This window comes from Leucopleurus acutus (assembly GCF_964270905.1).
Source record: "Leucopleurus acutus genome assembly, chromosome: 11".
In the NCBI taxonomy this organism is placed as follows: Eukaryota; Metazoa; Chordata; class Mammalia; order Artiodactyla; family Delphinidae; genus Leucopleurus; species Leucopleurus acutus.
This window is the reverse complement of record NC_139152.1, coordinates 81,175,420-81,202,778: the sequence shown is the minus strand read 5'-3', so window position 1 is coordinate 81,202,778 and position 27,359 is coordinate 81,175,420. Positions and strand designations below refer to the sequence as shown.

At 35.3% G+C, this 27,359-nt stretch overlaps 1 protein-coding gene across 5 annotated transcripts; it reads right to left on the bottom strand.

The window, feature by feature from the left end:
• Positions 1-27,359, bottom strand: TMPO (thymopoietin). Of its 5 annotated transcripts, XM_082850638.1 has the most exons (9): positions 26,811-27,359; positions 20,630-20,756; positions 18,229-18,387; positions 12,723-12,820; positions 4,877-4,996; positions 4,682-4,777; positions 4,156-4,266; positions 3,040-3,128; positions 1-2,255 (listed from the first exon to the last, which is right to left on the bottom strand). In XM_082850638.1, the coding sequence occupies exons 1-9, from the start codon at positions 27,087-27,089 to the stop codon at positions 1,970-1,972; spliced, it is 1,365 nt and encodes a 454-aa protein (XP_082706764.1). In that variant the 5' UTR covers positions 27,090-27,359; the 3' UTR covers positions 1-1,969. The 5 variants fall into 5 exon arrangements, with proteins under 5 accessions (XP_082706764.1, XP_082706765.1, XP_082706766.1 ...); XM_082850639.1 differs by lacking the exon at positions 4,156-4,266; XM_082850640.1 differs by lacking the exons at positions 4,682-4,777; positions 4,877-4,996.

Sequence of the window (27,359 nt, the reverse complement as noted above, 5' to 3'; positions counted from 1 at the left end):
AATTACTTTTTTATTATTGAATTAAATTGTAAAGTCTACATCTACAAGTTTAATCAGGAAGAAATGCTTTGCATTTACATCAAGGACACATTTATTCTAGTGGAAGAAAACAGACACAGACAAAAGACCAAGTACACATTTAAAAAATTAAAAAGACTACGCGTTTTACCTGGTCCTACTTTGCTATTTTGGACCATACCTTTCCTATTAGAAAATTGATCTCATGTACATATTAAGTCTGATTTATCTTCCCACATTTCTGAACATTAAATGCAGTTTCTCACAATTTCTAATTATAAACGAAAGATTGAAAGCAATATGGGAATCAAAGTTTAAAAACAAAAAAAGTAAAAGTAGACTGCTATCACTGTATAGAGGCAACGCTGAATAAAATGTGCTCCCTCTGTGGCTCATCTCAAAACACTTTTACTTGGAGAGGCAAGCATTTCTGATCTAGGAGTAAGTTTCCCACTGCCTTTGCAGAGACGAGACCTACGAATATTTCTGGTCAACTGCAAAGTGAAAACTGTCTACAAAATATCTAAAAGCTAAATATCAGACTATGGCTGATGCAAATCAAACTTGTGTGTTGGTCTAAATATACATCTTCAGCTTTTCCTTTTTAAAAAGTATCTTTTTTATTTCAGAAGATATTTTTAAAAAACTTACATTTTTAATGTGCTTTACTGTCAATGACTGTAAAGTTGAAACTCACATGATTCAATCAAAATTTTTGTTTTACTTGATTCTACTGAAATTTCAATTACCTACTACTTTACCGAACAAAGTTATACATGAGGTAAGTTTTAGCTAAAAAAAAAATTAGTCAACCACAAAGATAAAGTTAAACATTTCAAAAGTAAACAAAAATCATAATGCCCGCCTCAATTTCAGAGTTTAAAAATTTATGTATTAACTATTGTGTATCCAAGGAAAGTTTATTATGTAGTTTAAAAGCACATACTTTTTGCTTTTAAAAGCACATACTTTCAAATCAAATTAAGTTGGGAAATATAGGGCAAAAAAACACTTGGCAAAATGCATTTTTGGTAACAGAAGATAATTCAGTAATGAATCCAAATGGAACCTAAGACTGGTGTTTAAAATTTCTAACTTCTAAACACACACACACACCTATTTATCTAAAAAATATTTTGGTAATGGATTGATAGAATAAATGTTTTGCTTTAAATAAAAAGTACAAGTTTCCAATTATAGCCTTATAGCTAGCTAAACAGTCTTTAAAAACATGTACAGCCAGCTAACAGTTCTCTAAAACATGTGTAAGTTGCACTGATAGATCCCTGCTAAAAATCAACTGCATTTAAATGGGTCTTACCGAAGTAGGACATTCACAATACTAGATATCTTTTAAAAAGTGAGTACAATAGGGCTACAACAATAACATTATTACTATTAATAAAAGTTACAGAAGAGATTATCACTGTACTTTTCCCCATAAACACCATCAAACTTTGTTGCAGTCACCAAAACTACAATCTCAAGTTACTTTTTCTCTTACCGAATTTCACGTTTCACATGTCTCTAGTTTTTATTCAGCAGAGAATAATTCTTAAAATCTTTTCTGTAAGAATTCAAAGTATTTAAATGTGTAGCTTCACATTATACTACCACGTTTTGCCCTTCTTGTTTCCCAAATACACAAAAACAATATACATTTTTTCTCAAAAAAGAAATAAGATGTCCACATTAAAAAAATAAAGCCTACAAAAAAGTTCCAGAGCTAAAAAAGATTATTCATATGGCACGAAGTGATCTCCTACTAGTCCGAAGTCCAAAACATTGAATGAAGTCCATTTATATATATCTTGCTTGCTTTTCAATGGAATACTACATTTACTGAGGTGAAATCACATTTTTTTTTGTTCTTGAGTCAAGTGTACACAAATTTTTTTAATACAGTTATTAAAAATAGGAGACCAAGCTGAATGTGCCAAAGAGATATCATTCAGTTGACTTTTTTAGAGTCATTAGAAAGAAACTTATAGAATGGATTTCCTTGGTTGGTTTCCATAGCTTGATAGACCAAAAACAAAAAAAAGGCTACGACAACGAAGAGCAAAATTTTTATCCACATGGGAATGGAGCGTCCCTTTTTCGTCTTTTCTGACTTGACATCTGCCAAGGGAAGATACTTAGGAATATATTTAGACGAAAAAGATTCCTCCATCCTGAAATCACTGAGTTCTAATGGCCGGCCAGCAGCCCCTTTGATTGGTCTGCGGCAACTAGCACTGTTGGGAGTGAAAGGAGGAAGAGAAAAACAACTATTAGATAAAGTCATAACTTAAATAACATAAAATGACATTATTACTCCTAATTCCAAACACATTCCTTGAGGTAACAGTAGAAAATTGTCATATAATATCAACAGTGAGATCAGTCAACCTATTTAAAAACTTCTATACATTTTTCATTTAAAGAGTTAGATTTGTATCTTTTATTAGAAAATAATATTCAGAGTATTATAAATATTCACTAAATTTGCCTTCTTAAAGGTTTTTCAAGCTAATATATTTAGGGGATAAGAGGAAAAAAATAAGGTAGTTTGGTTGTGATTCCTTCAGTCAGGAAACAATTCAACAGATACCTAAAAGCAGTCTTTTCAATTAGAAAAGAGAGACTCTCAGGAATAAAACAGATTTCCTTCTTACCAGGTTTCAGTTTAGATTTAAAAATAAGAATTAATAGTAGGTAAATGATTTATTTACAACCTTTCAGCTTAACAAAGTTAATTTTGAAACTGACTCAACTTTCAAGAATATGAACTAGTTAGTGCTTAGAAGAATTAAAGTGCTCCCAAAAAGAACAGTTTACTTAGAGAGCAGAGGTACAGTAATTTTGTGAAGAATTAAAAATTAGAATTCATTTATGTATGTATATATAAAATAATTATGTTGTATACCCAAAATATATAGTTTAATGTGTCAATATATCTCAATAAAGGTGGGAACAAATAAATAAATAAAAATGCCTTAATTGAATACACTAAATAATTGTTTCAGTGTATCTGAATACCTAATTCCTGTTGGTGTAGCTGCTTCAAAGGGAAACATTTCCTTAAGAATATCCCTTTCTACTCTTCTTTCCTCTGTTTTTTCTCCCACCTAATAAGAAACAAACAAACAAAAAAAAACCAGAAGTTAAAATTTAGTGTAAATATGCAATAATTAGAACATAATTTTAAACAGAAGCTTTGGAGAACAGAATGCACTTAATCTATCCAACTTTTACAACTGCCATTTCTGAATTCATTATTGCTTAATTATCCATACATTTCCATGGCTCTCTTCAAATTTCCTCAGTGTGAAGATATGTTCATGTTGTAATGGGGGGCACATATTCAAGTAAGTTAAAAACAAAAAAAACAAAAAATAAAATTTTTTTATTTCTTTCTAGTATAGCTAATATGGCAGTGTAAGTTCCCTCCAATGCTTTTCATTGACATTAAAAGTACATTGTTTCTTCCTCTTAATTTTGTAATAAAATAAATGATCAAATATAGAAGATATCAAATTAAGATGGATCTTTTAACAAATTTTAGTATATGCTTTTAACTAGAGAGTCAATCCAATCTTCCTAATTTAAGAAACATAAAATAATTTTTTAAACAACCTGATTGCTTTGCTAAATTACATTTATGCCCAGATCAAAATAATCTTTGATAAAGAATCATTAAAATTATAATGTATCCATGCAGTTAGTACTTTAAAGCTTAATTTTACAGGAGTTAATCAGTTCAAGTATAATACAAAGTCACTTTAAAGTCCCATTATCTGACCTTTCAATGAAAGGTAGTAAGTATAGCTTCCCCCACAGCCCAAGTAACACTTTCCACTCACGTCCATTTTAACAAAGAGAACATATTACAAGCAGCACACAAATGAGCACTCCCTTGAAAACTGGAACTTAAAGAGGCACACAGTAGTAGCAAGAGGATAGTATTAGCATGTCATACGATATTACTTTCCATTGTCACTAATAAAGTATGTCTTTAAGATAATATATGCACATAAATAGACACACACACCCCCACCCAACAAAGCTCTGCTCCCTCCCACTCCAAAAAACAAATATAAATATTTCTTCATTAAAAGATCAATGATAGCATCGATCTAAATTTTATTCATTTACTTCAGCTCTTGTCAATGGTTTCTTTGGTGTTCTTCTGGGTATGTCTGAGAATTCAGTGATTGGCAGAATAGGAGCTGCATGCTTGAAATTTCCAGTCACCCTATTGACAACCTGCCAAGATTCAAATTATTCAGACTCAGAATTATCCAAACATAACAAAGACACGTTAAAAGAAAAAATGATAGTCGATTTCTCTAATATTTGAAACTTTCCCTTAATAAAAATTTAGGCATAAGAACCTAGAAATACATTAGTGTTTCATATGTGAAGGAAGCCTTATTATTCTTTAAACATGTTAGCAAAAAAGTATCCTTATAACACTAAGTATTCTTGCACAATGAATTATATATATATTAAAGTGGCTACACTGAAAACTTCTAAAATTCAGAATTATATGGGGAAAATGAGCTTAAAATATGTTTAAAAACATGTGTTTGAGGTTTGCCAAAATTCGCCACCTCCCCAATTCTAAGTAAAGGATAATTGACAAAGAATACCACTTGTATAGTTTATGAAACATATTTACTAAAGTTTCGTTGCTTGAAGCCATTATAGTTTCAGCTATGGGAGTACTCTCTGAAATTATTGCACCATCTATACGAAAATGTTCTGAAGTTTCCACCTGTTAGTTTGAAAACAAAACAAAAACAATAAATATAAAATAACCACTAAAACCCTGCCAATCTGAGAACCCCATTCTAAGCAATAAGCCTTGCATCACCCTTTTCCTCGGAGTTCTTCTCGACCCTCTCGTAGATTCCCTAGTTAATGCCTGCAGAGGTCCGCCTTTTGAAGATCCACTTGTCCATTCAGTCTCAGTTACTCCAGCTTGAGAATAGCTCTATTCAAGCATCAACACATTAAAAAGTCATATTCTAATATCAAACACCTTAATAATGATGGCCATATTAGCATACTGAGAATCCATGAAAAGTTTCCAAATGCCAGCATTTGAAAATAATGCTATGCCCTCAAACTATTTCAAATGTATTGACTGAATAGATATGTAGGCATAAGAAAACACTTAAAATATGGTAAAATACATTAGAGTCCAACTATAGGAGCTCACATATTATGATAAAAGTGAGAGGGGAAAAAAAGACATCAATTTATCACTGGCTCCTTTTGTGACTTGCTGTTTACTATCTGGCTCCAGTATCATAGCTGCATCTCTAGCTGTCTAAACAAAAAAGCAGGCTGATCATGACTTGTAAGATAGTCATTTGTTATATAAAACAAGTCAGTTTCCTTTTAAAACAAAATACAAATTTTGTAATTGTTAGCACAGATTAAACATTATTCTTGTCGTGCAGTTAGGACTATTTAAATAGAATCAGTTTCAATAATCTATACACAGCTATCTGACTTAAAAGTTCCCAGGTGTCAAACTCATCTTAGAAACAGGTAATAAAATTGAGCAGCAACAAAAACTTGATGGTCATCTTTTTTTGTGAACAGGCAAGCCTAAAATGTCACTGCCAGGACTCAGTGCCACTCACTCCTCACTACTGAAAAAAAAAGAAAAAATGGTAATAGGGATAGACCACTGTCCATTTCCAGTCCCAGATTTATTTCTCCTTGGAAAAGTCGACTGATTTTTCCTCATTTAAAAAATAATTTAGCAGTCCTCACATAACTATTTGAAAAGCACTAGACTAGTGCTTCTACCTGAAGCTTTTGTTAACATGCATATTCTGATTCAGTAGCTCCAGCGTGAGGCCTGAGATTCTACATTCCAAGGATCAAGTTATTCAACTTTTGAAACTTTTATTACCAGATGATTCTTTTAAATTCTTTTAACTAGAGGACATCCATCAATGATTAGTTATACTAGAATATGCTTATACTATCACATTTGCTTTCAAGCTAATATTTTATGTAGATAACTGATATTTTTATATCTAAGTTAGTGTCTATTAATTTTAAAGATAGATATATTTTACTCTTATCTCGGGACAAGAGCAGTCATCCAATAAGTACACTTATTTGGCTGGAAGCATTACTACCAAAACACCACAAGATACAGACATAGTTTCATACATCTGGTTTTGTATTTATCTATATTTGGAACTGACTTTATAAGAGTTTCCCCTTTGACTCTCAATCTGAATCTCTGGGTTTCTTTTCCAGCTATCAATTAGGAAAAATTTGCTGAATGCAAACATTGTTAGTCAAAAGACAAATTTGTAAACAAATTACATACACATATAATAGATGCTTATTAATAAATTCCTGATTATTTGAGTAGAAGGGAACACTAGTTTTAATCTTAAATTCTCAATCCCGGTGGCACAGTATCATCTGGGAAGCTTTTAAAAAATACCAAGTGCCCCAACCCCACCCTAGACCAATTAAGTCAGAATCTCTTCTAGACCGGCCTGGGCTTAATTAAATTTTGTAGCTCCCGAAGGGATTCTGATGTGCAGCCAGGGTTGAGAATAATGTAACTGACTTATGATGCGTCTCAAAGCCAAGTATTTTTTTCAAACTACTTCCAACACTGCTTCCTCTTTAATAATCAATTGCTCAATGCCAATAAAAACAATGAGAGTATTTAAAAAATATTCTAGTTTGATAGTCTACCTGGTATTATCAATGTATACTCAGTATTTAAAAACTCCTCAAAGAATTAAAAAGAACATTACTTTAAAGGGCTAATAAAGTTATCAGTTATGCAACTAATACAATATAAAGCCTAGATATTTGACCTACATCCATGAAGGTAAGGAGGGGGGAAGAAGAGACATACTTTTCGCTTAAAATTGGTTATCTACCAAATTCCAGGACTTTCCATTTGTTATGTTTTATTCTGAATAAATAACTGAAATAATCTCTTCATCAAAAATTTTACCAAACATCTATTGAAACTATTACACTTAATACAAAAAAAAGTTTACATTTTAATTAGTTATCTTTGAAATTAAAGGCCAAGTTCCATTTTAAATTTTCTCCCATGGAAGAAAACACAAGAAATTCATTGGTTGCCTGTGGAAATAGCTGGGAACAGGGGTAGGATGGACACTTTTAACTATAAATCATTTATGCTTTCTTTTGCTCAGGTTTATTAAATTCTTTGGTTGAGGACTGTCAACCAATTTTATTAGTTCTTGCCTATCATCTAATTTAGAATTAATCATCTGCACAGAAAACTATCTTTCATACAACCAGAAAAGATACCTTGAAGACTGAAAAAAAATTTTTCTACCAGAATTCACTATGCAACAAGTGACTTTGAGAAGAAAATATAAATAAAAAACATAGTTACAATTCAGTGTTGTAACTACTTAGAGTAAGATGGACCAAGCAATTATTGACTGAAAAGAAAAACTCATTGCTACATAAAATTAGTAATGCGACTGCTATATGCTCTGTGGTCAAAATAAGGACTGTAGTGTCATCTATTTTCAGCAAGATGTTCTATAGAAAGTCCTCAATTTATCATGGAGACAACAGGAGGAAGAAACAAAATAACCCTATCAGGTAAAAAGTTATTCAGAAGACATCAGGCAGTTGAGGCACATGAGAATGCAGGAGCTGGGTTATTAAAGGAGGCTATAAATCTCATTCAGTAAAAATACAAGCTTTAACTAGGTTATAAAAAAATAATCAAGATAATTAAAAGCCACCTTACTTTAATGAACTATTAATTTAAGTAAAACATGACCAATATGGTTATTCATATTAACTTTTATTTTTTTAAAAAACAGCATCATATTCCTCCATTAGAGAAAGGTACTCCCATACATTACTTGTGGGAATGTGAAATGCTTCAACTCTTACACAGGGCAATTTGCTAACATCTAGCAAAATTACCCAGCAATTCCACTTCTAGATTTCCTGAAGATAAACTGGCTAAAACATGAAACAACACATGTAAAAAGGCTGTTCACTGGTGTAACTTTGCATTATTCAGAATAGCACAAAACTGAATAATCAATAACAAAAAATCAAAATATCCATCAAAAAGAAAGTGGCTGAATAAATTACAGTAAATCCATAAAATGCAATACCATGCAGTGGTATAAAGCAATGAGGAAGAAGGCTATACTATATCTTGACATGATCTCAGGATAAGTGTTTAGATTAAAAACAGAAAAATAGAGATGTGCAATGTAGGCTGTCTTTCATATATGGAGGGGAGCATAAATAAATATATAAATCTATTATTTACTTATATTTTCAAAAAGAAACAAAATATAAACCGAAACTTAATAAAAATAGTAACCTATGGATAGAAGGAACAAAGATAGAAACCAGATTTCTGACTCTTCTTTTGCCCAAATAAAGCCACATATATATTCTCAAAAATTAAAAAATAAATATGAAAGAAAAAAATTCTTTCAAGTGACTTTAAGCACAGTATTTTGATTTTATCTCCTTAACATAAGAAAAACTGCCCCCCCATCTGAAGATACAATTAGCAGCTTTACTATTAGTAGTAATACTGTTATTTAAAAACATATATATAGTGAAAATTACATAAGAAACAATATTATTTTAAGAACCAAGATACTCAGCATAAGAGAAAAGTGATACAAGTGTGACACCTAGAAATTAGCCTGCATTCATAAATTTGAGGAATTCATGACCTATCTTCTCTTTCTAAAAAGTAAGTACTCCTAGCTTTACCTACTGAAAAAGCCTAGAACAATGACAACCCAGTAGGAATGAACACACTAGTATCCAGGCTGTAGGTAGCTTCCAAATAATACTTTCTATTAAAAGGATAAGGGGTTCTTAAGAAAAATGACTGACTTGATAAGAGGCCGGAAATATACAGCCCAGGACTTCTTATTGTGCCAGCAAACAAGAAAGTATCAAAGACAAATGGGGTCACTAAAAGGATACAGGAATCAACTCAACTCAATTCAGTAACTTGAATGTGAAAAAAGAATAATGACTGCAATTGATCATAAATCAAATATATAAAAACCACAGTAGTAAAAAGATATTATTGATCGCTTTTCAAAATGACTAAAGCACTTTAACTTGATAACTGGCAAATAAAAGGCATGTAAGCATTTATCCTGGCTCTCCTATATGAATTTTATTTCAAGGTAACTAGGCAATTCACAAGGGAAAGTTCTTTATAAAAGAATTCCAGTTACAGATGTAAAGGAATCAGAGAATTCCTAGATCCATTATTTCATTTGAAGTAATGAAATAATGTATCTAGGAAATAATCATAATGGCTGTCATAACCATTAAATGAAAGGGCGATGTGGAACTTTATAACGGATGAATCAGGCTTTCAACGCCTGAACCTATTACTAATTAATTTTAGCATCATCAAAAGGACATCATGTGTTTCTGAAATGATGCAATGTGAAGGCCACAACGCCATTTGTGAAGTATTCTTGTCAAAGTAACTGAACTCAAATCTAACCAACCCCTTAGATCTGTGCTGTACAAAATGATAGCTACTAGCCACGTGTAGTTATTTAAATTTAAATAACATAAAATCAAAATTTTAGTTTCTCAGCCATACAAGTCACATTCCAAGTATTAAGTGGCTACTTAATGAACAGCAGATATACAACAATTTCATCATCACAGAAAGGTCTATTGCACAGCCCCACTATAGTTCTAACTCCCAGTCTACAGGAAATCCAGGGTATGAAAGAGCAAATTAAACGACCCTTGAAGAAGCAATCTGCCAAATCCACAATGTGAGAAATATTATAGAGAACTAACCTGGTTTCTTCACCAAATAAACGGAGGGACGGAAAACCGTTTTAGTGGAAATAGCTACAGACTTAAAAGACAAAACAAGGGCTTCCCAGGTGGCACAGTGGTTAAGAATTCGCCTGCCAATGCAGTGGACACAGGTTCAAGCCCTAGTCCGGGAAGATTCCTCATGCCGCAGAGCAACTAAGCCCGTGAGCCACAACTACTGAGCCCAAGGGCCACAACTACTGAAGCCCGTGCGCTCTAGGGCCTGCGTGCCACAACTACTGAGCCTGCATGCTCCAACTACTGAAGCCCGTGTGTCTAGAGCCCATGCTTCACAGCAAGAGAAGCCACCGCGATGAGAAGCCCGTGCACCGCAACGAAGAGTAGCCCCCGCTCGCCACAACTAGAGAAAGCCCACACGCAGCAATGAAGACTCAATGCAGCTAAAATTAAATAAATTTATTAATTAAAAAAAAGACAAAACAAAATCAAAAACACCAAATGATATGTGGAGTTTGTATGGAACCTGATTTGAATAATTCAATCATAAAAGAGACATTCCTGAAACTGGAGATTATTGTATGGAGAATGTATAAAGCTTTGAACACAGATATGAAAGATTTTATACACACACACAATGCCACTATCACTCCAAATAAAATTAATAATTCTTTCATATCTAACATATATATCTAATATATATAAATAAAAAACAGCTCCAGGGCTTCCCTGGTGGCGCAGTGGTTGGGAGTCCACCTGCTGATGCAGGGAACACGGGTTCGTGCCCCGGTCCGGGAGGATCCCACATGCTGCGGAGCGGCTGGGCCCGTGAGCCATGGCTGCTGAGTCTGTGCGTCCAGAGCCTGTGCAAAAAAAACAAAAACCAAAAAAAAAAACCCCAAAAAACAAAAAAAACACAAAAATCAGCTCCAGTCTTTTAGAGATATATACTGAAATTTTAATGTGTGAAATGAGATGATGGCAGAGATTTGTTTTAGTATACTTCAGCAACAAACAACAAAACCAAAGGAATTAAAAACGCCGCAGGGTGCAGGTGAAGATAAAATAAAACTGGCAGAACGTTGACAGCTGTTGAGGTTCTGTGACTGAAGGGTCAGTAAACTCTTCCCTTTACTCTTCCATATGACTTAAATTTTGTGGGACTTCCTTGGTGGTCCAGTGGTTAAGAATCCACCTGAATGCAGGGGCCACAGGTTTGAGCCCTAGTCTGGAAAGATCCCACATGCCGCGGAGCAACTAAGCCCGTGCGCCACAACTACTGAGCCTGCGCTCTAGAGCCCACGAGCCACAACTACTGAAGCCTGTGCACCCAGAGCCCATGCTCCGCAACAAGAGAAGCCACCACGATGAGACGCCTGTGCACCGCAACGAAGAGTAGCCCCGCTCGCTGAAACTAGAGAAAGCCTGTGGGCAGCAATGAAGACCTAATAAAGCCAAAAATAAATAAATTTATTTAAAAAAAAAAAGAACCTGCCTTCCAACGCAGGGGACATGGGTTCAATCCCTGGTCAGGGAACTAAGATCCCAAATGCCACATGCCACAACTAGAGAAGAAGCCCGCACGCCGCCAAGAAGAGCCAGTGCAGCCAAAATTAAAAAAAAAAAAATTTGTATAATAAGGCCGTTGTCTAATCCTGCCTCTCATCTCCTAAATCTACTCTCTCCTTTGACTATTTATCCTGTCCCTCAGTTTAGATTCCTCAGGTCAAACAATTACACCTTAAACCATATTTAAAACCATTTTCCCACCCTCCTTTTAATCTCTTATCTGACAAGTCAATGCATTCTTGCTAGCACTATACCATCTTGCCTACATAAAATGGACCAAGATTCTCCATGTCTGTCCATTTCAGTGTCCTTCACCAGATTTTCCTAGTTTCTCTTGCTCTGTTATTTCCTTATTCTTTGGTGTGCCCCTGCAGCTCTTCCCTGGCAACACCAGATAAAAAGACAACAAAATATTTATTTCAGTCTTTGGTTCAATATTAAACCAAATCTTCTTTCATTCAAAGCTCTATACATTCTCCATACAGTCACCAAGCTCATTTCTAACAAATAGTTCTGAAATTCAACTTAACTACATCAAACTAAGAAAGACACATGGCTTAAGAAATCAAGAATACTTCCACTGATGATGTGCGACTTTAAAATGACAAAGAGAAAATGGAAAAGATAAATAGCCAACTAGACAAATCTTCCAGCTGGACAGAAAAAGGGTAAGGAAAATGACTCTAGGGATAGCTGACTTGTAAATCGTCAGCCAAATCAATGCTTGATTAGTCAATAATTTGTTTGCTGTAAACTGAGTTCATTATTCCTGTGCTTATTTTCCCCTTAGTTTCCTACATTTTCCTTTTGGAAAACTGCATCTTGCCTCACCCATAAAAAGGTGAATTTTTGTCTAGAATAAGGAAAGAAAACAGTGTGGTCTTAGGATCAGACTAGCTTCAGAGTTGAGGGAAAAGCCACAGAATTATTATAAGACAGGCAAAAATAAAAGCAAAGTCAAAAATCTAGAGACAAAGACACAAATATAAAACCATTCCCCTGTTTTTTATTATATCAGAATTGCTTAGGTATTTCCACCTTTTAAAATATGTCTCTTAAAAAGCAGTATGACTGGCTCTGAACTATGCTTAGCATAGAGTCAAACACAAATGAGACATTTATTAAACACTTGCTTTTGCAGTAAACACAGGCTACACTACTGACAAAACACACAAAGTTTAGATTTCTAGTGCCATTTAATGAATGCTTTATCGAGTGTGCTGGATTTTGGGTGTCAACTATGAACTAAAGGCAGGGACCAGGCACATCAGTGTTGTCAGAAGATTACTTATACCTGAATACAGCGACCATAAAGCTAAAGATACCTGATTGTGCTCAACTCTTCTTTGCTTGAGTGTTACCGGAGTCTTTGCTCTGCCCTTTAGTGGTTCTCTCTTCTCAAGCTTGAGCTCTATTTTAGAGTCTGGAAATAACATCGGAGAAATCATTACTCTCTGAGACACACAATAAACTACAATGTCATCCTAACATTACTCTGGAACCCTGGTTTTTCGGCACACTGATACATAAAATAAGTCTGTATATTAGTACTACCTCAACAGACCCAAACTTGTTAACTGCAATTTCTGTCTTTAAAAACTTTTCTTTTCCATTTTTATTTCATTCCATTTTTATTTATCTCCCCCACTCCTTAATATGATCACCACTTCTTCCTGTTTATTCTTTCTTTTTTCTGGGACTAATAGCCTGAAACAAAGTAAAAACCCATGGAGGCTTTTCACTGAAAACAATTAGGAAGTGGGAAAAGTACATTAGAATACATAGTTGTTACCATTCTTTTGTCCATACAGTGCATTTTTACTACATAAACAAAGGTTAGTTATTAAATTAAAATTTAGAATATGGAAGGGAAAAAGCTATAGAGAATTTTAAGACTGAAAAAAACTTGTATGGTATCAAGCCGCTAATAACAATAAGTACAATGACGTTTATACATAAGTGCATTTTAGAAGTCTGTCCTTTTTTGATGTGACTATAAAAACCCTGGGTACAATTGAAGAGGTATGGAAGAAACTTGTTCACAGAAAAGTACAACCAACCACAGGTCACTTCTCCTCAGCCTCCCCCATAATAAAGTACCATTTCTTGGAAGAGAAGCTAGTGCATGTATATTATAGCAAATCACCGTGATGGTTATTACCATAACAACTCAAATACGTATATCTTTTATCATAGGCTTCAATATCCCACTCTCCTAGTTTTGATTTTATCACCATTTGAAGGGCCAGACTTTTCAAGAGACTTGATAAAAATTTTAGTTAGCTTCTGCATTTTTGTGGCCATTTATCATAGTATAGCAAAATTAATGTCAGTTGTCACTTCTAAAACTTCTATTACCAAAAAGTTACTTTCTTATGAGACAGAAATGGAGTCAACTCTTAAACAAAAGCTTAGTTTTGCATGAATTCAATGCAGTTGTGCTAAAAAGTAGTCAAGATAGTTATGTGTCTTGCTAAATATCTAGCCTAGTACCAGTCAGTCCAGTCTACTTGCAAGTTTCCCAAAAATAAACAGTGATTTTTTTACCATGTTAGTTCAAATAGTTCCATCTTTATTTAGGATTAAGGTATCAACTCCATCCCCCACTTCCCAGTAATTCTATTAATGGCTCTATTATCTATGGGACAATCTTTAGCATTATAAAGTCTTACATTAACTCAGAACCTAAGAATCAGAAAGCAAAAAGAACCCAATAGTAGTTGAGCAGAAACTGATTAAACAAATAAGATATCTGGTTACAGAATAATTCCTCTTACAAACTTAAATTCCAATAGCCAATAAAAACATGGTCCTCATCAACTATACTTCAATTAGGAAAAAAAAGACACCCCAAAACCATTGTCCTCAAATAGGGAAAAAAAAAAAAACCCGAACATTTAATAATAATTTGAATATGTTCAGCTAAACCATTGGAATGTCAAGTGAGTTTCAGTGATGAAATGGAAAAGGGATGTTGTTCATCCACAAATATCTAACGTTGCAACTCTAAGAATAAAACACACATACAACATGTTTGTGGAGACCACACAAAACTGTTCAAATTTAACAACTTTATTGAATTTGCAAAAGCATTCTACAGTAATACATTAAAAAAAAATCACATAGTACTTAGTAGGTACATGTATACATGTACATTTCAGAAGACAAATAACAAATAGAATTACTCCCAGAAAGCTGCAAAGATGGATAGGTTAGTCTAAGAATATAGTAATGGCTATAAGTCCCAAGGGACTATATTTTGTTTATAATTAATACTACTATTTTCCATAAAAATACAAAGAAATTCGATTATCTAGTGCCTCTACAGTTAGACTCTCTCATCTTACAATCATAGAAATGAAAACAGAGAATAATATATTGCTTTATATAGACACACAGAAACTGGGATATAGTAGGATTTCTTATGACTTAAAAAAATAACTTAAATTTGCTTTTAGAATTTAGCTTAGATTAAGCCTAATCATACATGAATTACAACGTACCTTAAAAGTGTTACTTATTAAAAAAAAAGTCCCATCTTTCCTAATTCATCTGACTATAGTTTTACAGTGATGGTGAGAATGCACTATCCCAGAATACTATGGTCTAGAGCAGTATTTCTCAAAGTGTAGTCCACCAACTGCTTGCTACCAGTCCATGAAAAAACGAGGCATTTGCGCCAGAATGTAAATCAGCGCACTGTCTTTCCTCTACCAATAAAGTTTTACCACAAAAATAAAACCTGTCATTCATCTAGATTCAAATTCTGGTACACGTTTATCTTATCTGTGGATCAGTAACAGTTTGTAGACTGGCACTTTGAGTTGCACTGATTTGGACTATTACAAACGATACTGTAGATATCAGTAAAAAAACAACACAAGTGAGAAAATAAGAGAAAATATGTAGACAAGTTCTGGAAAGTAATAAAATATTTAGTAATATTTAAAACCATGGAGACTCAACTTATAATCTAGTTAATGGAATTTTCTTAGTTTTGAAGAGTTGTAAAATCTTAAAATAGGAAAGACTGAACTATTTGAGAAAAAAATGCTATCTAGAAAAGCTTTAAACTGTTAGTATCAGGCTTTCTTTCTGTGCAACTAAAAAAAAAGGCAGATATATGTAGGCAATTACTTTTATACTAAAATTTAATTGGTAGAAGTTTGACACTTTGAAATTAGCCTATTCTGGAGACTAAAAAGACATTAGAAAATTCTGGCATAAGAGTACTTTAAATTCCTAGAAAAGCTGCCAAGTTCCCCATATCAAAGATAAGATAGATGTCTTTATTCTTAATTTTATTAGTGTTTTTTTCCACTCTTTTTAATTACTTTGAATACTTCTCTTCCAAATAATGTTCCGCCTTTAAAGGGAGTAACAGCCAGCTTATTCTTAGAAGCTGGATTAATTTTGCAATCTTTTAGCCAGAGATACCGGCGACCTAAAGTGGAAGATCCCATGGTATAAGCAGCCATTTTTATTTCATCAAAGGCAGCTTCACAAAGAAATGAGGCCGCATCATATGTTTTGCTTAGCATCCCAAGTGCCTGGTGCACGTGACTAGGATCTGAGCTAAGAATTTGTGCAGCCTGACTAATGTCTGCCTGCATAGCCCGAACTACAAAGGCAGTATGGGTTGCAATCTGCAATGCTGATGCTGCAGCTTCATACGTTCCACAAAGTGCTAAGTCCAACTGTTTATCGCAGGACTCAGGGGAAGCTGGCTGAATACCTGCTGGTGGAGTGGCTTCAGAAATAAACCCTAGGATTTCATCATCTACTTTTGGAACTGATAATATCCGTGTTGCCTCTCTGGAAGAAATTGGATACTTGCATGCCAATGAAGGCAGCTGCCTGCCGATTTGCTGCCACTCCTCTTCAATTACTTTTAAAATAGATTCATGGAAGGGAAAAGATAGTTCGGGGGCATCTATTTTATCATGCTGTGATTGCTTAGACATTTCTATGCCTAAGGTAGTCAGTGAGTGAGAGACAACGGTTTTTGCAGAAGAAGACATCAGTTCGGATCCAGGTATATTTTGAAATGCCACAGAGGAACCTGAATCCTTTTCTTCTACTGACTTTTCACTGAGTCTAGGTAATTTTCGTGGAGGAGACAGGGATTCTGTTTCTCGAAAATTAGGTGCATCAATTCTCTTCCATATATTTTCTACATCCAGTGGGGGTGTAAAGCTAGAAGTCCCAGGCAAACTACCTACTCCACCCTGGACCAACAGAGAACTGACGTAATCTCTGATTGCCTTAGCCAGTGGTGGAGAAATTACTTGTGATCTCTCAGACTCTTCTAGTGCTCTCCTTTCACTGGAGAGAACTGACTGATCTGAAACATGGGACCTCTCAGTACATAATGGTTGAATTCCACTTTTCTCTCCACAGTAAATATTTTCTACTATGTCTTTATAGCAAGTACTGGTGGTTTCTTTAATCAGTGAAGGAGAAGCTGCAGCAGAGACCAACATGGCAGCGAGTTCATGCTGAGGAGATGTCGAAGAACTTTTCTCTAAACATCTATCATGGCTAGACTTGGAGGAAACAAACAAATTCCCTCCAGAAGCTAACTTCTGCATCTGTTCCCTGCCAGGCAAGGCTGTGGCAATAAGAGGTTCCCTAGGTGGGTCTCCCTTAGAAGAATGTACTTTCTTAGCTGCCTGTTGTTCAGTCCTGCCCAAAGGAGGACGGGTGGAGATTTCAGGAAAAGAAATACCCTGAAAAAATCCACCAGAGGGAGTAGTTGGAAGTTCAGAAAAAGGAAAAAAATCCCTAGTGGACTTCACTTTCTTGTGTTCTTTCTTCTTTCCTGTAGAGGCAAAAGAGGCAGGAAGTTTAAGCATTACTTGTGTTTAAGCTGATTCTATTCTTTGCCTCTTTGCTAATAACATAGTGCTGTTGAAGGAACATTCTGAACAACCAATTTGACAGACTGTGCCCTGGCAGGCAATGCTTATGGAGATATAAACAATTTGAGTCATTAAATAGTCATGAAATTAACAAACAAGTCATATGAATTAAAAATTTATAAGTGTCAAGTTGTTCTTAAAATAAATTTTAAAAGGTCGTTTATTTCATGTACTACTCGAAAAATATTTATATACCATGGCCAAATTTTCTTAAAATAGTCTACTAAAAACATGTCAAAATATTTACTATAAAGTTTTCTTGAAATCAGATCTTCTAGCAAAAACTATAAATTTAAATGCTTATCAATATGAGAACAGAGAAAACATGCCGTATGTAAATACTACTGCTACATATCAATTACGAGAAATAAATCAGACACATGTAATGAATCAGTAAGAGATCTTAATATAACAGAGTAAAGAAAAGCAAGTGATAAGATTTAGCATATCACTTACACAAATTTTTTTTCAAGTACAAGATAATACCATGTATTAGGCAGATGCATATGAAAAAGTATTTAAAATCAGGCTGGAAAGATAATCATCAAATTAATGATAGTGGTTGCTTCTCTGGAGATGATACTTAGAAAGGGATAACTGGGGAAACTTTGTCTCTACTTGTAATACTTTTTTCTCTTAGAAAGATGAAATTTGCAGCAAAAAAGATAGAGAGTGATTTTACGTGACAAAAAATTAGACATTTCTACTTTTCTGTTTCTTAGAATTCTCAACAAAAGGTATTTAAATCAAATTACTTGGAGGACTACTCTAATGATATGAACAAAATTTACATATATCTTGGTAATATTATTTAAAATTTTATCTTCTTCATGGTTACTGTATCTTATGAGTCTGAAAAAAATTTGATTTTTTTGATTATATACTTTATTAACATCATATAAAATTTTACCTTCTTCATTGTCACTGTATCTGTCAGAGTCATTACTTCCATTCTGTCTTGTATTTTCCACTGAAGAAGAAATTGCCGGCAGAGGAGTAGAAGATCTAGATTCTGTTCCTTGTTCCCTCAGTTTCAACAGCTTTTTCTCATATAGCTTCCTGGTTGTTCCTGTATTAAGGCAGAATTTGCTTTATTACTTGTATTGTCTTATTTAAGATCCAGCTCAGACATTAGCTTTAGAAACATTAAAGTGTTACTTTTCACTGTTTCCTTTTCTAAACTTAAATGCTTAAAAATACTACATAATGGATTCTTTTCTAAAATAGGTGTTTTTCTGGGATGTTAATAAATGATTATAACAATGGTTTTCTGGTTTTTTTTTTTTTGGTAGAATACATAATAGATTGATTTAAGTCTTACTATGGATAACCTATTGAAGAGCCATGTACGACTGAGTATCTCTGACTGAAAAGTTTTGAACTTTGTGTAATTTCTCTAGTACTAATAGTACTTGCCTTTGTAGAAAAATCATGTTTATAAACAGAGTGTACTCCTCTGAATTATTATGATTAAAATCCCACAACTCTAAGAGACTAATATGCCTATAAAGGCCATTTAGTTATGGGAAAAGTCCTAAAAGTCACATTTTTTAAAACTGAGTATCTCTGACACCTAGCACTGAGTAAATTTACGATGTTAAATCATATTTCAATATACTGCTGCAGTAAAAATGACCTTTTACGGAAAATGTGTGTTACAAAGAGAAATGATTTGCCAATTAGATAGCAAAGTAAAATTGATTATAAATAATTCAGTAACATTTCAATGACAATTTAAAACTAAAAATAGCTTTTACTTTCTGTTTTACACTAGCTATATGTCTTTCCCTGATTTCTATAAGATGAATAAAATGATAAACATATATTTTTTAGAAACAATACGTATCTCAGAATGTTACAGATAAGTAGTCTTAAGATGAACAGCTGGGGAGGGGGAAATAAGGAGACGCTGGCCTTAAAATTTCAGTTACACAAGATGAATAAGTTCTAGAAATCTAAGTGTAGCTTGGGCTACAGTTAACAACACTGTATTACATCCTTGAAATTTGCTAGGAAGGTAGATCTTAAGTGCTCTCACCACACATACATGCATAAAAGAAAACTCTGAAGTGATGGATATGTTAATTAGCTTGATTATGGTGATCATTTCACAATGTACATGTATATTAAAACAGCACGTTGTACACCTTAAATGTACAACGTTTGTTTGTCAATTATACCTTAATAAAGCTGGGGAAAAAATAAACAACTGGTATATCAACATGTAATTTAATGTATGTTAATACACAATACACAGTCTTCAGCACCTCCCTTTTGTAATTTTAAATGAAAAATATAAAAAGGGTATCAAATGTCTGTTGGTAATTATACTAATAGGTTTATTATCATCTCTTGGGAAGCCGTACATTAAATAAGACAAAAGAAAGACAATATTCTAAATTCTTATTTGCAACTACACCTATAGGTAAAAAACAACCCCCAAATCTACAGTACTCAAAAATTTACAGGGACTTCCTTGGTGGTCCAGTGGTTAAGCAGCCGCCTTCCAATGCAGGGGACGTGGGTTCAATCCCTGAGCAGGGAAGTAAGATTCCACACGCTGTGGGGCAATTAAGCCCACGTGCCACAACTAGTGAGAAGCCCATGTGCTGCAACGAAAGCCCGTATGCCACAACGAAGATCCCACGTGCTGCAACTAAGACCTGATGCAGTCAATTAAAAAAAAAATTTTTTTTTACACAACTTAGAAGATCAAATAGAACTTTCTCATCTTGAGGTTATTGCCAAGACCCTCCAAAATTAAGGCACCATCAGCCTTGCAAACTCACTGACTTAACAGTAACCAAATGATGAAAATCCAGGGTATTCACTTTTAAGTTTTCCTTTTCGGTTTGTTCTTTAGTTTTCAGTTTGTTCCTGAATTCCAATCAAAACAAGACTTTTTAATAGGTACTTTTAATGATAACTGAAAGTGGGTACTACGCTGGGAATTGAATAACTTGAGTTCTTTTAAGAAGTCTGTCACTAACTTACTGATTTGGATTAATTTGGCCAGCTATGTTACCTCAGATTTTCCTCAATTGTCATATAAGACCCATATGTCTCATCAAGTAGTATGACAACGGGCACAATACAAAACAATCTCAACAGAGGTAATCTTGGGGATTAATTAGTTCAATTCTCTCGTTTTATTTCCCTCATTTATATAGTTAGGGAAACTAAGGTCCTGGTCATATAAATGATTAATGACAGACTGGTCCTTAGAACGAAAACTCTACCTGCTAGACAAGAAGGGAAAACAGTGTGGGGTACTGCTTCATAAAAAGATATTTGAAATTTTATCAGCTTACCCACAATAGGACCAGGGTTCACTCCATATTTCACAAGCTGATCCAGAAGGTCTTCATTAGAGAGCTCGGTTACATCTAGATCATCTTTATCTTCTAGTCTGGGTTTATCAGTTTTCTTTGTGGCTTTCTGTAAAGGAAGTCCAGTTGTCATTTCCACATGAATTTTTAAATGTTCATTTATTGATACTATATAAATAACACTGCATACAATAAACATGCAAATTTACCTTCAAGTTGACTTATAGTAGAGCTTAGCAATTTGATTAAATTAAAAGCAACTTATTATTCAAAAGTATTTTCTAAGTTCAGCTGTAATTATACAAACCTAATAAGCCAAGCAAGTAACTCAAATTTTAGATATTACTGTTAAAATAGTCAATTTTGGTTAACTATCTAAAGAGGTGACGGCATCAAAAATTCAAAAGAGCAAAAAGTCTGAGTCTCAACATTTTCATCCAGATAACTGTAAATACAATTTACTACTGGTTTTTCTATAATCCTTGAAAGTTTAAATTAATCCAGGAAAGTTTAAGATTTTACCATAAAGGTTAATACATGTTATATATAAAAATGATTTATTTTAAACAAGCATATCAAAATTTAAGAAGCCCAAATGAATATTCTTCTTGTAATACAGTGACTTTAAAAGCCAGTTTTTGACTCATGAAGGCAGCCAGACTCTATGGCTACATATCACCTCTGACATGGCTTTGTTGCCACACATAGTCTATATGACCATTTCACTAAGACTAGCTGAAAAGCGTGGAACAAGCTTTGAGAAAAATTTTAAAGGCAGGTTTTAAAATAATTTAAGCAATGGCATTCTTTATTGGAAAAACTATATAAACTTCCAAGGTTAAACAGGGTAAGGGAGCAAAAGTATGGTTAGCTTTTAGGGTTGTGGCAAATAGCTTTACAAATGTCTCAGTAATCCCAGTAACCATCAGAGGACAATATAAACGGCTGTTTAAATAATGGCCACAAACATCAAAGTCAATGTAGGCCCAAATTACTGTTTAAGGCAGAAGAGTCAATACTGCATCCTAGAAATATTTTATGGAAAATAGCAAAAATCAGAGAGCTGGGGACTTCCCTGGTGGTCCAGTGGCTAAGACTCCAGGCTCCCAATGCAGGGGGCCCGGGTTCGATCCCTGGTCAGGGAACTAGATCCCACATGCTGCAACTAAAGATCTTGCGTGCCCTAACTAAGACCCGGTACAGCCAAATAAATAAATTTAAAAAAAAGAAAAAAAAAAATCATAGAGCTGTATGGGCTGTTTACTTTCCAGTGATGCTGAGGGGGAAAGAAAAATCAGGCATTATTTGTCATGTATTAGAATTTGTTTCTCAATCAAATAAAAATGTGAAATACTTCATATAAAGAACATAATAAGAACAATGATGTCAACTCATGAGAAATCTTCAATACAATTTTTTAAATGTCTGTGAAAAGTTACCAAGGGTACTTTCAGAAGGCTTTAATATTGTACTAATGTAGGATCATTAAGCTCAAATCTTAAGCAACTCACACCTTGATGTCAAAATAGCTGCCCAGAGTCTAAGAGTTCTATATATCAAATCCTTGAATTCTTTAGAAAAGACTTCTTTTTTTTTTTAATCAAAGAGACCTAATCCTGTGACCTACTTGAATATTCCAAAAGTGTGGACAGGTTGGGAAGAAAAACCCCATTGTGTAACATAAATACTTTAAAGAAAAAAAGGCAGTCAGGTACAGATTACTTGTAGAAAAAAATCCCTCTAACCATAAGAATGTTCAAATCCTACTCCTATAACCAAACATCCAGGAATTTCAACTTCCTGAAGCAGCGTGAGGTTTTCAAGAAATAATCTGTCTTTGGCACTAACTACATTCTGCTTTTTATTAGTTATCTGTACATATGTTTTACCTTCTCCAGATGGTAAACTCCTTGAACAATAGTCCTTAAGCCTGGTTTGTTATCAAAACCTCAAAACTTTAGGAAAAGTTGCCTCTATTTTAAAAAGTCTTACCCCATTCTGAGTCCTAATATTGGGCCTGACAATCTGTATTTTGATGTACAGCTCAGGTGATTTTAGATGTAGCATTTAAGAGGGTAACACAAAGCAGGAGCACTGTCATATTGTATCCCAAGCAGCTAAAATTAAAAAGAGTGCCTGACACAGGAATAGGTACCTGATACATGTTTTGTTGAATGAATGAATCAAAGTACCATCTGGTGAGGGGGAAATTAGCCACTTATTTTAAAAAACCAATTTCTTATTAAGAAAAAACAAAGATTTAGCATATCCAAGCAGGAAACCAACTCCCTCACATTTTCTTAAAACATATTGAAACTCTACAGCTGTACAAGGAAATTTTAAGTAAAGGCCAATAAACTGGCATAAGGTAAGTCAAATAGAGCAGGTGCTCATAACGGGCCACCTGAGTTTTATTTTTACGGAGAAAAGCTCCAGAAAAGTAATGCCATTCTATGAAATATCAAATTTAATAAGAATAAAAATTGGGAGTATACATATTTATCAAGCCAGCAGTTTCAACCAGGAAGAAGGAGCCATTAGTTGTAATGATTTCTGCCTCCAGAGAGCTTTGTTCCTTTAAGCAAATCATGTAATCTCGTAGTTTCCTTCGGTCAAAATACCAAGTACCAGCTACATGCCAGGCACTGTTCTCCAGTTTCTTCCCAACTACCAGATGATCTCTAATTTCTTTTTCAACTTTAAAATCCAAAAGTTCTGTGATATCACCTATGAACCACTCTTATTTAAATCTCTACCATTAGTAGCAAAGATGCTGAAGTATAACTAATTATTACTACAGAACAGATTCTATTGAGCATATATATACCAAATTGTGTTCTAAGTGCCTTATATGTATTAACTTATTGAATCCTAAAAATCCTATGCGATAGATACTAATATCCCCATTTTACAAGAGAGGAAACAAGTCCAAAGTTGTTCAGGTAACTCAGGCAATCTGCATACCCAGTTATATGGTAACATTTGAGCAGACTTTACGTACATATCACTTTCACAAACTTACCTCATCCACTTCTGAATACATTATGGTAGCACTGTATTGTTCTGGCATTAAATAAAAACGACAAAATTCAGAAATCACATATTGTAATAGCTAACATGTGCTGTAGTTGCTGAGCACTAGACATCTTCACAAATGCAACCTCAAGTAATTCTCTAAGTTGCTATTAGATTATTCCTATTTCAGATGAAAACTGAGCATCTGATAGGCAATGCTCTTTGTTCGAGGTCATCTGAATAAGGGCAGAACTGGAATTTGAATCTATAATTCTGATTCAGAAGTCTGTATACTTAACACCTTAGTGTAGAATATAGTGGTCAATTTATGATTTAACTTTTACTACCTAACACACTCTTTACTGTTCTGTTCCATGTCATTAAATATTTCCTGTTAAGAATTCATAATTCATCAGATCAGACCATTCAAGAATGCTATGCTCCAATGGATTCCAAACAGCTACACTGCTTTGCACCCTCAACGAAAAGGCAGACCATCAACTCTGTATGTAAATGTTTATTTTTGTGTTGACAATGCTGATAATTTCATCACTGGAAAATACTGGTTACCATCAAGATGCATAAAAAGCATAGAAATAAGAAAACTAAAACCAAATTTTGAACATGCAAATATTTTGCCCTATCACATCAAGTGTACCTGACCATGGCAATGGCTGAAATGAAACAATTTCTCCTTTAGTTAAAAATACTCTTCATAAACCCATGTTTAAATCGAAGGTATACGCTATGTCCTTGGCCAAATCCATGTTAATGTTTGTTTTAAAATGTTAAAAATTCACCATTTAAAAAAATCTGCCTTATCTGAAACTGTCAAACATAATTTGGCTTTCTCCTAGAGCATAAATATTCTTTAAGAAATGTGACTCTATATTGTTATTACACATAGGGCTAACAATGACTAGAACATAAAACACTGTACATATAAAAGGAGAATAATTTTATATACCAATTATTATAAATGGTCTAAGGTTGTCTTCTTATAAATTCAATATATTTTTTTCCTATGCCTGATAAAAAAATTTATCAGACTCCTTAGTTAAATTAGGACTCATTTTTACTCAATGTGCTTTAAAGAGGAAAGTGACGTTAGTGACCAACTACCACTATTAGCTTTTTCAAGTTGTTGACACCACTGCACCCAACCCAGGGTACACTTTTTTGAGTTTTAAATACACAAGGTAGAAAAAACTTAAAGCTGTCTTTGACACAGTTGATATCTATATGGATTCAAACATTGAGATACATGCTACTGGACATAGGAGGTTCTCTTAAAAAATTAACTATGGTGGTTGGCAGGTCTGCAGAAATCAAACTCCTGCAGTTAAGAGCGCATGATAGGAACTCAAAAATGTTGGATAATTGAACTGAAATTAAAAAATTTTACATTCAGGTTCTTCTTACACCCCAAAGAACACACAGGGTAGATCGGGACATACACTCTTTGAAAAAGTTGAAGGAAAAACATCAAAACCAAGACAACTGTTTCTGTCGACAGCGAATCATCATCAAAATAAGAATGAATAATCCTATCATAAACATACAACCAAATACTTCCACAGCTCAAGAATGATACATTTGCACAGGAGACCAACATAAGGTTCTATAGAAGACTTAAAAAAAAATGTGCTGATTTAAATGGAAGATATTTCATTTTCAACCAAATTTTTACTAATAGTTTGAATATTACTTTCGTTTTCAGAGGGGTTGGGGAGAAACAGGTAAGGGATATACTTTATTTCAAAAATAAATTTCTTCTTATGGAGTACAGTGGCTTTCTTCAAATTCAAAAACAAGACATGAGAAACAAGAAGGTGCGATCCATCTTTTACTTAACAAACCAATATTTATTTGGCACTACTATGTGCCATGCATCGATTTAAGACATAAGGTTTTCAATTTCTCTAAAGCCCAGGCTAAGATTTAATTAAATCTACATGTGTCTATTATATCTTTTCTTCATTTCCATCTGGGTAGTCCAGAAAATACACTGGATAAATTTTTTAAAACTTAAGATAACTTCGAAAGAAACAGTCATTTTGAGTTATACTAGTAATCAGTACAACTCTAAACTCCACTTTCCATGTTTTACAAAGCATTGCACTTTACACCAGTCACTAGTTTTAACTACATTCTATTATGCTTTGTAGCCTGATAACCAGGCTGATTCATACTAATAGCACATAAAACCCCAGAGAACAAAACCCAACTATTCTCGAACGAAATATGCATTTGCTGGAGCCAATCTGAGTTTACCCGGGATTAGATATCCCAAATTGCAACAATGACAGAGCAGAATGTCATGAAATAAACATTTCTCCTGATTCCGAAGCTTCTCCTTTTTTCATGCAAATACACCAAAAGGAAAAACAACCCCCCAAACCCCTAAAACCCAAGCCCTAAGTAACTAGAATTTTTAAATATTTGCGCGTCTATGATAACCACTCAAAGGTGTATTTTAAAATGCTCGTTTAATTTTGAGTAACGCTGCCCCGCCAAAAGACGGCCTGCTGCTGGAAAGGAGTAACACGAACAAGAAAAACATAAACCGTTCAAAAAGCCCTCCATATGCAAAAAACATAAAAAGGCGGGAATTTCTTTATTTCAAATTTTGGTTAGGTATCAGTATGTCACAAATTGCCCTCCAGGGAGCGCTCTGAGACCCGGTTACTAGTCATTTCTGTTAATAAAGCGGGAAAACGCTCAAACGTAACCTGTAGCCGTTTCGAACTGACCCTCCTTAGGGCTTTCGAAAAGGGCAGGGAAGTCCCTGTTCAGCTGCCCACCTCCAGCGGCCGGGCGTCCAGGGACACAGAGCTGCCTGCGCGCGCCCATCACCCGCGCGCAACCCGAGAGCAAAGGCCAACTTCACACCCCCCGACACACCGCGGCTAAAACGCGCGCCCCGCGGCCTTAACTTCGGGGATCTCCTCTCCGGCACCCTTCCCCCTCAGAGCCCGAGAGCCCGCGGCGAAGGGGCCGAGCTCGGCGTCCGCAGACCCAGAGGCCAGCCCCCCGGGCGGGTGGGGGAATAGCCCCGCCGCCGAGAGAGGGCTGCGCGCGCGCGAGGTGGGGGGGGGGCGCCCACCGCTAAACGCCTGCCTTTGTGGCCCCGGCCGTGCGTCCTTACCCTGCCGACGGCGGCGCGGCTGCGGCCCGCGGCGGCGGCCCCGGAGCCCAGGACCGGGGTAGGTTCGCGCTCTTCGTCGCTGGAAAAGTCCGGAGGCCCCTTGCTGTTGGCGCCGGCGGCGAGCGGCGGCCGGTTGCGCGCCGTGAGGTGCTGCAGGTAGAGCTGCACGTACACGTCTTTGCGCTGCTCCCCGGCCGGGAGCGTCACATTGTTGGCGACCAACTCACTCTTCAACTTCTCTTTCGTCAGGACCGAGGGGTCTTCCAGGAACTCCGGCATCTCGGCGGCGGCGAATCCCCTTCCCCGCAGCCGTTGCACCCGCCGCTCACGCCGGCGCGCTCGCTCCTTGCCCGGGGGGGGGGTGGGGGGGCCGCGCTACCGCCTCCGAGTCTCACAGCTCTCGGCCGGGACTTGCGCCACGGAGCACAGCGGAAACTCGCGCACACAAAGCCAAGCCAACGCCGGACACAAAAGCCCCTGCAGAACAAGCGGGGCCCAGTGCAGCCAAGCCAGGAGTCCGCACCAACCCCAGCGCACACCCCACGGCCA